Genomic DNA, 12,102 nt, shown 5'->3' on the forward strand with positions numbered 1-12,102 from the left:
ATGACATGTGTCAATCAAGTCAGTGAGCCTGACCATACAATCACGTTAATCGCCTCTTACGACAAGCATGGGTTACTTAAGATCAATTCTAACCCTGATCTTGATGGGTACATATTGTAAAGAGAATGTATAGTTTAATGAATGTTGATGTTCTGGCTGTTCCATGGTGCTGTCCCACAAAGCAGTAACCCCAACTGTCATTAGTCAGGCATAGTTGGGGGTAGTGCTGTGGGACTGGCACCAGGGTTTCAGTAAGCCTACAAAAGGAGTTGCTTCTTCAACTTGCTTCTTGTTCTTCTACACCTTGTGATATGTTTGTGTTTTACCATGAACTGGTACTGATTATGTTTTTGTATTATAAGATCATCTGTATCCTGAGCCTTAAGGTTTGATGTGTGGTTTTGTCTGTCAAATGTTACATTATTTTTTAGCATTAAAGTTTAATGATAATAATAACAATAACAGCATTTGAGTAAGTGCAGCCAACTTGTAACTTTGGACATATTCTTATAAGACGAAAATGATAGTGTAACTGTTAAAATATCTTTTCAATGCTTATCACCATGAAGCCTTCTTTTATCATCAGTTAATTATCATTACAGATGTTTTACATAGTCTATGCCAATGCTAGGTATCCTGATAAAGAACAGTGGTTATGATTTCTATAGATGTGTTTATATGTAAATCTGTTACAAAGTGGCATGATTTCAAATGGCTGTGTATGTGCTCATAAGGATAGAACCACACCTGACCAGGCCCTATTGCTTTGCTAACAGACTATTGTATATAGAAACTGTCTACCTGTGATTTTTTATTGTAATGGAAAGTATAAACAGACATTCTTAGTATATAGATCATTCCTACCCCATTCCTTGCTTTCCATGATGTGCATTGACATTATATTTATACCTGTATTTATACTTTTGTATTTCACCAACAACTTACTCCTAAAGGTACTCACTCTAAATTTGTATATTCATATTATAGTGTAAATATTCAGAGAAGCTTATACAGGTTATGTAATACTTTAAAAGTGGTATCTAATGGCTCTACCTCTCTATCCTCTTTCCATGACTTTACACATTCGTTGATGGTACAACACTGTTGCTTTTGGCTTATAAACATGGCTGAAAAGGATTCCTAATCTTTATGGCTAATCACCTGGTGCAGAATAAATTAACACAATCAATGCATTCCTTCCTAATATATGTTACAAAAGGTATTCAGCAGGTCTTTATGAAAAAGGAAGTTATATCATTCCAGTTGCTGATACATTTGTTTTATTTGCAATTTTGCTGTTTTTGATATTGAATTCAACTTTAAGAGTGGACAACATGAAATGTTATCCCAACTCATCCAGATTTGGGAGATTTTATTGTGGGTTTTAAGAGAAAATTGAAAGGCTCTGGGATAATGAAACAATATGTTCTCATTAGATGAAGGTCAACACATGACAAATTACTTCATTGGTCACCCATATTGCCCTCCTTGGGAGCCCATAGTGAAGACAGTTTATCATATAATGGAATCTGTTAAAAATGCATTTAATGACTTTCAGTAAACTCTTTACATTGAAGTAGTATTTACTTCCACCAAAAGATTTGATAGTACTTCCCTAATGTGTGTGTGTCAGCACTATAATAGGGTGATTCTTTCAGGCTTTCATTTCCACACCAAGTTCAGTGCACAATGAATAGCAGTGTGAACATGTCCTTACCTTTAATTACTTTAAGTAAACTGTGTAATGATGAGGTTATGACCTACCTTCATGTGCTTTCATATCATATACATCATTAGCATGTATTAGGAATATATAATGTGTATTATGCTCACCAAGGCTTGCATAATGCTATTTTTATTCCTTGTGTATGATATTTACTATATGAAACACTATTGGCTACGTTGCTCCAACTTGCTATGCAATAGCTTATCTTCAGCCAAAGGCTTGCTGACAAGGATCTGCTGGTCTTGGGTTTGAATTCAAGGTTCTCCTGGTTACGAACCTTGGCCTCCACCTGTCCTGGTAGGCCTTAAACAGTGCATGTGTACAGTTTTTGTCACTTTAACTTTCTTACCATATCAAGCTGGCTGAAAGCACTCAAGGAATTCCAAAGTTACAGCAATGACTGAAAAATTCCCATAAGCTCCATTACACTGCCTTTATTTTACTATGGAAGTGAATCACATGAGATAAAGGTGTACAATGTAGACATTCTAGTACAGTACAACCAGAAATTATTGAGAATTTAAGATTGTAATTTTGTTTTATTTTTTTCACTCATTACTCACGTATTAAATGTGAATATTAGCAGAACATAGCTCCAGATTCAAAGACAGGTGAACAGTTAGTATTTTGTCAAGTCACCATGGGCAGCAATGCAGGCTTCAATGCGGCGGGGCATTATCGGACCACCTCTTCTTTCATTTCAGCAATATGTGTCAGATGTTTCTTATTGACCCTTTCCTTCATAAGCCCCCAAACATTTTCTATTGGATTTAGGTCAGGGCTATAGCTTGGCCAATCTAATAATGTCATACTTTGGGTCCGAAACCAGGCCTGTGAATGCTTTGAACGATGTTTTGGGTCGTTGTCCTGCTGGAAAATAATAAAAAAATCCATAGAACACATGAGCAGATGGAAGTAAATGCCCCTCGAGAATATCTGTGTACCGCTCACTGTTCATATTCCCTTCAAATACACAGAGGGGCATTCCCCTATTACAGATATGCCACCCCACACGTTAAATTTCGGACTGTACTTTGGGCGCTGATACAAAGGTTTTTCAGTTTGTTTGGTCGAGAATTTCAGTGTATTAGGAAACAGCCACACAGAACTTTCATCTGAGAAAATCACATTGGCCCAGTTAAAATTTCTATGCTGTAAGCACCAGTTCAACCTTCGCTCCTTTTGTTCAGGTTTCATGATCTGTGATGGAATTCCACGACTTTTCTGCCAACCCATTGCATGCAGCTCAGTTCTAATTGTCTCCTTACAGACAGCCACAGTTCCTCTATCAATCATATCTAGCCTTACGTTTTCTAAACTCCTTCGTTTGTTTTTAGAAACAAGAATACCAAGCCGCCTCCTGTCCCCGACAGTCAATTTTTTGGGCCTACCTGCGCCTCCCTGGTGCTCAGTGCCATATCCATTTGCAATATTTTTCAAAACAAGATAAACAGTTGACAAAGGGATGCCTGTTCTACTTGAAATCACTTTAGCTGATCTGATGTCCTTGTTATAATACTCTAAAATCAACTTCCTCTTCTCTAAATCATCCATACTGAGGTTCACTGAAAATGACGTCTGCTAGCAAGTAAACAAAGGGGGATAACTCTTCACAAACTAATGAAAAAGGATTAACGGAGTTGTCTCTCTTGAATGAAACCAAGCACTTGATAGCTGGTCAAGGTTGTTTATACTAGAAATCCAATTAAACATATTCCTAAAATTCTCAATAATTTCTGGTCATACTATAAGTGTTTAACACTGAAGTAGGGAGCTTACTGCTTGGAATAGTGCACAGTTTCCATGTTCACAATTGTACATACTGTATGAAAGAGCTGCTTGGTCAATTAAACCATCTCTTAAAAGTTTTGTTTGTTGTTTGTTTGCAATATTCCAGCTGTATGGCGGTGGTCTGTAAATATCAGCTTTGTCCCTGCTAAGAAATGGACATAGATGTTCTGTGACCTGAAACACTGCTGTTCAGAGTTGTTGCATCCCTTGCTTGGAGCAGGATCTGTTCATTATGGGTTTAAATATTGGACCAGACTTGATTTTGATCCTTGACCTGTGAGGATCATACTAGTGCTTATAGGTTTTATACGAGAAGCACATATCACTGCCAAGTCGTATGGACTGCCCCCCAACTTTAAACTGACTGCTTAAGACAGAACTGAAAATAGCCATTATAAATTTTACTCACACACTCATACTAAGAAGGTAACTGCAGATATGAGGTCTCCGATATGAGTTTCACAGGGGGCCATGTTTGCATCTGTCATTTTGTTATTATTGTGCAGCAAAAATTATTTGTCATCCTCGATAATCTCCAGGGTATGTGTTCAGATAAATCTCCACAAGTACCCTGGATGCATCTATCGCCTGGCCCGATAATTTTATTACCTCCCTTTGGTGGCCCTGCATGCTCACAGTAGCAAATCAGCTAAGCTGCCGTTACAACCAAGCTTGCCAGTGTGAACAAAGATAGCGGTTGCAGCCACGAAGGTTAAATAATTTAAGAAGTGAAAGTGAGTTGTGATTATTTGTCTGAACTTTGAGAACCCAAATAAGTCAACTACAGTACAGGGTCAGTTCTAAAAATTGCAATTGAATGTCACATTTGAAATTTATTTTACAGCAAATTTACCATTTCATATGATACTTTAATGTTTCCCTTTACTCAGTAACGTTTGTGTGTGAAAATTACAACTGAATATTGATGAATCATTTATATTTTTGTGACCAAATGGGTTTACAATTAGGCTGAAACTAAGAAAGTTGATAATTCGTTACACTGGAGTGACATTGGAACATCCTGCGCAGCAATGAGTCTTACACATTAATACATTAATATATTCTGGTATTTCAAATGTAGAAACAGTCAGAAAACGTCTCCACTTTAGTTCAGTCCAAAGATGTATTATGCTATTGTCTTCCCTTATAAATTATACTTTGAATCTTTGTTCTTAGCAGAAAAATGGACTAGCCTAACTTAAAGTTCACATGCAACGTAAAACACAACTTTGCAGATTCTGTTACCTTTTCGGTATGGACTTACCGAAACAAATCATCAAAAATGCAAATTCAGCTTATAAAGATTCACTAATTTTCCCCCAGCGCTTGGGGGAATTGAAGTGGTTTCAACAGCTGGGCTGCGCTCATAGCACATGCGCAGTGAAATAGGTTCGCGCAGCTTGGAAGCGGGTTGTCCAGTTAATACTCGTTGAAGGCTTTGGTGTGAGCTAATTTTCTAATGTTTTGTTGATATTTCACAGGCGTGAGCTTTTTATATGTTATTACAGTAGATTACCGATTTAACTGTTTATATAATTTCATTTGTCTATTTCACCACACGTTCTTCTTACCCAGTCACTTTCTCGGGTTCGATACTTAAAAGCAATGTCATTATTTAACGTTGACAGAATTTCTAACTGTAATATAGATATGTCGTTGTCACAGACAAAACTCAATTGACACCTATGTATCTGCCTGCCTGTCTGCTAATGACAATATTCAATACACAACTGCGATCACTGACCACATGCAATTTGAACTTAACACCTATCAGGCTATACACCATGAATAAAACGCATTGATTTATGGCCCCAGTTGGTCTCATTATGTAATTACACAGACAGGCAGGTGTGATACTTGTACACATGACATGTTATGATGTCTGTTGATTGCAAAATGTTATACACAAAAAATGAGCATGTATTTACAAAACCCAACATCTCTATATATACACACACAATGAGCCGTGAGGGCATCTGCAAATGAACCAGCCGTTACACTTGAGTGCACACCAGCCCGCTCTGACTGGGTTCAGTATCCAGGCTGCTTCGTTTCTTGGGAAGTAAACCGAAGTACAAAATTTTGCACTTTTGATTTGTGATTGTACGTTTATAATTTTGTTTTTATGTTTTTTCATAACCAGCAATGTATATTATATGTCATGAATAAGTGATAATTGTGTTTTAATTATGTTTGATTTTTTGGTTGCATGTGATAAAGGTCACATGCAACCAAAAAATATGTGATGTGGACATTGGGAAGAACTAAGAGAAAACCATTGGACCAAGTGTCCTTTAGACCTTTTTCTAATTTTCTGTACAAACTACCTCATGACACATATAGAGCTGCTAATTGGTGTTTTAATTCTTTTCTTTTTGTTAAAAAAATGTCCGTAGTTGCCCGAGTACATGCGAATTTCCCGCTCTTTAACTTATGAAAACCAAAAATCTCACGAGAATATACGAGATCCAACATGTCTGCCTCCATGCAACATGTGTTTTTGTGACAACTGTTGACAGGATTCTATCTCGTTGGTGTATTAGGAACCATGTTCACGAAAAATATATGCACGTCATGCTTGAAGAGACTGGTTACTTGGTCTATTTACGATGCATCCAAGACGTTTGCATCGGCGCCAGCGAACCTTTCGACAAGGTTACAGTTTAGACGCTTCGTACGAACTTCACATTCAAGATTCAGTGGACATTCTAACACACCCGACTTACAGTTACCGGTCAGGTATTTGTACATACATACGTCGATAGGCCGCTGGGCTGATATTCCAGATGGACTGGTGTTTGATGTCGGGTACGGTGACTCTATGCCGGACAAGCAGTGGACCCGTGCCACGCCCACTGTTCTGGGGCTGCACTCGTCGCCGGGTTCACATAAAGATCTGGCCCCATTACTGGAACCGTTCGTCAAACTCGGATGTAGAGTCATAGCCCCAAACTTTCCAGGTATAGAAATGCAAAACCCATAATAAGAATACGTTTACCACTGACATTTTGTATTTTGTATACTTTTTTAGTTTTTAATTTGTTTGTTACTTATTTTGTCATCGTTGCAAAAATGCAGTCATTTGTGATTTGAAGCAATGACTTAACAGAGAAACTTATAGCCAACCTCATTATCTTGATATCTGAATGTCACTTGAAAGTAAAATTTCAAGGTCAAAATTTGTTTTATTTACTTCTTGCTTATCTATTTTATTCATCATATCTTGTGTTGTGAAGATTTATGATTAAATAATATGATAATTCCTTTATCACATGGGTAAGGTGTGGTGAAATGGGGTTTAACGTTGTACTTAAGAATATTTCGGTCATATGGCGATGTGCATGCATGTGTATGTGTGGCTGCTTGTACCAGCCCAGTCTTAAGCTGATTTTATATAGTGTTAGTTCGCTTAGATACCATGCCGCAGTTAAGCATTATACTGGCTCCAAGCCGACCAGTCCTTGTTTTATTCATTAATGCTGAGTGCCAGGCAGGGAACAACAAGTACCATATTTTAACATGTGTGGGTAAAATGTGGCTGGGCATCAAACCCGTGACCTTCCGCTCTCCGGGCGGATGCTCTAACCATGACACCAGGGAGGCGGTCCATATCACATGGGACAAAAGCCATTGAAATCCTTGAATCCTTTTGTCTGTCTTATTTTCTGTTAAATTCTTAGAAGACTCGTAACTTTAAGATGGAACAGTGTCAATTTCACAAATGGTTTTAACCCTGTAATTGAGCACCTGGCTTACATATGTTTGTATAAATATTTTTCCCAGGTTTTGATTACACAGAAGGTATAATTGCTCCTTACAATGATGTCTTCACTCACTCCACTGATGAAAAGGCTGAATTCATCAGAGACTTTCTTAACAACCTGGGTGTTGAAAGGTGAGTTGTATCTTGAGTAGTTGGTATCTACGTCCATTACGTCTACATCCCACGCTATTCATTAAAGGCAAAGGATGGTAGGGTTCCTGTCTGGTTAAAGTGTTTGCTTGTCATGCTGAAAATATTTTACATTTGGATGAAATGCATTTTGTTCACTGTCACTGATTGGTATGTTTCAGTGTGGACCTGGTGATTGGTCATGGTTCAGCATGCAACCCACTCTTACGACTTGCTACCACAAAGGAGACAGCCCACTTGTTTAAGGCAGCGGTGCTTATCTCCCCCTGGCCTCATCGACAATTTCAGTGGGTTTTTCTGCTGTGTTTTCTTAGATTGTGTGATAAGGTTGATGATACATTTCCCTGTTTCTCTCAAAGTGATGCAGGTCTTAGATATGTTGTTTTCTATTCTATTACACTCATTTCATAAGGCATGTATACTGGTCTTATCATGCATAAGACATTTTATATATATATTTAATAACAATACATTTTGCATATACTGTCTGTTTGTCTCCAAATGAGAACAATGAAATTGCAAAATAACCCCAAATCATCCAGTAAATGGAAATATGGTACATGGCAATGAATATGTTGTACTCGACAATATCTGATGTTTCTTAGTTTTATACACATCACTGGAAAAAGTAAAGAAACTATCATGTTGTTATGTGTACAAGTTGACATCTTTAACAGAGGGTGGTACAGGGGTAGAAGGAACAGAGCAAACACTCACATGCTACAGTACAGTGCAGGGGAATGCAACATTGTTGGTATTTCTTGTGATAAACTTTACCTTTTATGAAATATTTATTGCTTTTGGGAAGACACAGACACAGGTGTATAACTGAGAAACCTTATGTCAGTGCAATTGGTACATTGAAGTCATAGACACATTGTCTTTTGTGTTCATTACCATGTAATTCAAATTAATACAGATATATACATAATCTCAAGCTGTATGAAGAGCACATTTAGAAATCATATATTCTTCCATTAAACCACCCCTTACTAGGTCATGTCTGCAGTTAATAATAACAATGGTGGATATTTGTAAAGCACCAGTGTCCTCCCACTCATGCATGCTCATGGCGTTAACACGTTCTTTCTATAAATAATGTTAAACCAACTTATTTTGGTATAATAAAGATCGTATGTTTGATTGAATATTTTGCTTGTAGTTTTCTCTTAGCTATAACTTTTCCTGTTTACTTTGATAGATTTACCTCAAAGCTAATTAATATAGCCATTACAATTTCAATAAGTTGAGAATTAAGTGCTCAGAAGTGAGAGAGTTAAGATCTGATCACAGCTAGGATCTGACAAAAACAGGATTGTAACCTCTTGAAATGATTTTTGTATATTCTGGCCAAGTTCTCACTTGGCTTTGTGACATCTTGCCATTTAGTAGAAGATTAGATCTACATAATCACATTTACTCCTGTACAGGGGAATAAATCCATACAGCTTACACCAACGAATATCATCACTTTGGGATAGGCCAGCTCTACGCTTCATGTGTCGACTACTGGCCAGACGAGCTGCCAAGTCACTAGGTCTGCAGGGACACAGCATAAATGATGTTATAAGAACATCACAAACTGTCGCAAACATTGGCTTCGATGAGGTATGATATGTAGACAGTGCTGGTAATCCTACATGAAGTTATTGAATTGGTCTTCAGCAACCCATACTTGCAAAAGGCTAACCGGATCAGGTGGTCGGGATTGCAGACTTCATTGACACATGATATTTAGATGCTTACTTCCTGTTCAAAACGTCTGAGTAATGTTTACACTTTCTTCTGTTTTTAACATGCAAGTTATTTTTGTACAGCTATTGTGATCAATGTACAACTATTATTTTTAAACGTTTGCACAATCGTAAAAAGACTGTGGCTGTAACGACTTGTTACTAGAATAGTTATCTGTCAACTCTTTCAGCTGCTTCCTTTGCTTTTTCATGGTACCCGTGAAGATCCTGGTTAGAATGGGTCTTCAGTAACCCATGCTTGTCGTAAGAGGCGACTAACGGGATTGGTTGGTCAGGCTCGCTGACTTGGTTGATACATGTCATTGTATCCCAGTTGCGTAGATCGATCACTGGATTGTCTGCTCCACACTCGATAATTTACAAACCACCTTCATATAGCTGGAATATTGCTGAGTGTGGCGTTAAACAACCAACAAAACTTCCATGTAATCGGGTGTGTATGGGTTCAACTGTGTCAGTCGGGAATCACACTGGAGTGAATGGTTGCCTGGACAGTTGTACCATGTACAGTAGGTGGACTATTGGAGCCTTTCATTATGAATGTACGCGACCAATCGTCAACTAATATTCTTCTGACTTGTCTTAAATTGTGATACAGGAATCATTTTGAAGCGGAAAATCTTTTGTGAATTAATTTTTGTGTGAATGTTAGGTTTAAAGATTCAATGATAACCAAACTTGTTATTTTTTATATTCAGATGTATACCGAAACATGTAAAAAATATTGCAATACCCCTTTCACTTGAAAAGCTCATTGCAGTGTACCTGTATAACAGTAATACCGTGTATGTAACAGATTCACATTTGCTTCTGAATGTGTGACAAGGTGTAATGATGACATGAGTCCTAACAATGTCTTGCATTCACCCAATCAGATTGCTGGACTGCTGATTGCTGCGGACATGTTGATGCTTCCATGTGCTGTGTTCTACTCTGCTGGTGACAAGTTTATAGAAGAACACATTTACCGAGAATTCATCCAACTGATGGGAATCGGTGATGATCGAGAGATGTTGGTTGGGGAGGATGGCAAGATCTGTGCTGGAGGTGAGATATTTAAGTCAAAATGATACATATTATATATTTGTGTTATATGAGGACTGAAACTCGAAATTAACAAGCAGGAATATGGAGCCCACCTACCACAGATCTTGATTAGGGCAAATCTGAGGTTTGAACAAACATACCGGTGAAGAATCAAGATCTGTGTTAGAATTGGTCTTTAACAACACAATCTTTTGATTAACGGGATCGGGTAGTCAGGCTTACTTAATTGGTTGACATTTCAAATAAATGGAAAACTACTGCAAACAAAACAATAAGCAACAAAACATTAAACAATAGCAAACAAAACAAACATTGAGTTGATCCTGGTCTGAGTAAGGACACAGAGTAAAAACAATTCTAATCAAACATAATGTTAAATACCAGTAATCAAAATAATGATGACCTGTGTTCTGTTTCAGCTACTGTGGAGGGCTTCCCTAAGACTCTGAGATTTGAGAGTGGAGGTCAGGACCTCCATACGAGGTACCCTGGACTCATCAACGCCATGTCCTGGAGCCTGCTGCAACATGTACGTCCTGAGGCAAGATGATACCATGTGTTCACAGCAAACAGTGACTTGATTTTGGGAGAATATGTGAGGTGGTATAGAGTCCAACTGTTAGTTCAATATTCTTGCTTTTGTCAGTTTGTGGTTAAATTCCAGTAATTGAGTGTGGACAAGACAATCCAGTGATCAACATCATGAGCATGAATCTACGAAGGAGGGACATGATGAAGTGTCAACCAAGTCAGCGAGCCTGACCACCTGTCACCTCTAGCAACGATAAGTATTTTTGCAGTGAGGGACCGTTCATAATTTATGTCTGGCGGGGTGGTGATGATTTTAAGGTGGGTGTGTGTGTGTGTGTGGGGGGGGGGAGGGGGGAGAAACATGCTTCTCAATAAAAATTATCATCACCCCTAGTAGCCATAAATGTGGTCCCTTAGCAAACTGTATTGTCATGGCAGCCTGTAAATATTCAAGTTTGGACCAGACAGTGCATTGCCAGACACATTATCAATGTCCTTTGCCGCTAGTTTATAATGGCATAATAAGAAGCTTGCAGTGACTTCTGTTGTACTCACCATGCTTGTAGAAATGTAAAGATACATAACTTGTATTGCATGGATAATTACAATACTCAAGTTACAGAGTCTGACCATTCTGTCACTCCAAGGCTTGGGAGTGAGTGAGTTTAGTTTTACGCCACACTCAGCAATATTCCAGCTATATGAAGGCGGTCTGTAAATAATTGAGTCTGAACCAGACAATCCAGTGATCAACAGCACGAGCATCGATCTACGTAATTGGGATACGATCAAGTCAATCAATCAAGTGTCAATCAAGTCAGCCTGATCAACCAATTCCGTTAGTCACCTCTTACAACAAGCATGGGTTGCTGAAGATCAATTCTAACCCGGATCTTCACGAGTCCTAGGTTTTGAACTCCCCCTTGTTGACAAATGAACTGACAATAAAAACAGTGAAATATTAAATAGTTTATTCTTTCTTTCACTCTCAACCCACAGTACACATCAATAGTGAAATAGCATACCATTTGGTACACACACAATATTTTTCTAATGTCATAAGGAAAGTAGCATGTCTATTGAATAGCTGTAAAACTACAAACCATACCAGCTATTGCACATCTGCGTGCATTGTTTTCTGTCATTTCATACATGTTCACAGGTCGGTTTTTATCTGTGATAGTTATTTACAAATGTCATACTTAATGTATAAATTAAAAAATATGTGGTTATTTTTTTTCACCTGTTGAAGTTACATAAATGACAAGTTTTTACTATCACATTCTGTGGAGTGTTCATACCCGTGACCACCAGACAAAAATGGTAAATATTATAACTTG

General features: G+C 37.9%; 1 protein-coding gene across 1 annotated transcript; it reads left to right on the forward strand.

Moving 5' to 3' along the window:
- The first annotated feature begins 5,993 nt into the window (after positions 1–5,993).
- LOC124281858 lies at positions 5,994–11,530 on the forward strand. Its single transcript, XM_046717873.1, has 6 exons — positions 5,994–6,477; positions 7,301–7,412; positions 7,592–7,717; positions 8,861–9,038; positions 10,060–10,231; positions 10,651–11,530. Exons 1-6 carry the CDS (start codon positions 6,066–6,068, stop codon positions 10,779–10,781), a joined length of 1,131 nt encoding a protein of 376 aa, XP_046573829.1. The 5' UTR covers positions 5,994–6,065; the 3' UTR covers positions 10,782–11,530.
- The last annotated feature ends 572 nt before the right edge of the window (positions 11,531–12,102 follow it).

This window comes from Haliotis rubra, unplaced genomic scaffold (assembly GCF_003918875.1).
Source record: "Haliotis rubra isolate DU_JTF1 unplaced genomic scaffold, ASM391887v1 Scf29, whole genome shotgun sequence".
Lineage (NCBI taxonomy): Eukaryota > Metazoa > Mollusca > Gastropoda > Lepetellida > Haliotidae > Haliotis > Haliotis rubra.

Coding starts and splice junctions, on each gene's coding strand:
- LOC124281858 (XM_046717873.1), top strand. CDS start 6,066: ATGTTCACGAAAAATATATGCACGTCATGCTTGAAGAGACTGGTTACT. Junction 6,478..7,300: donor CATAGCCCCAAACTTTCCAG/GTATAGAAATGC, acceptor TATTTTTCCCAG/GTTTTGATTACACAGAAGGT. Junction 10,232..10,650: donor TGGCAAGATCTGTGCTGGAG/GTGAGATATTTA, acceptor GTTCTGTTTCAG/CTACTGTGGAGGGCTTCCCT.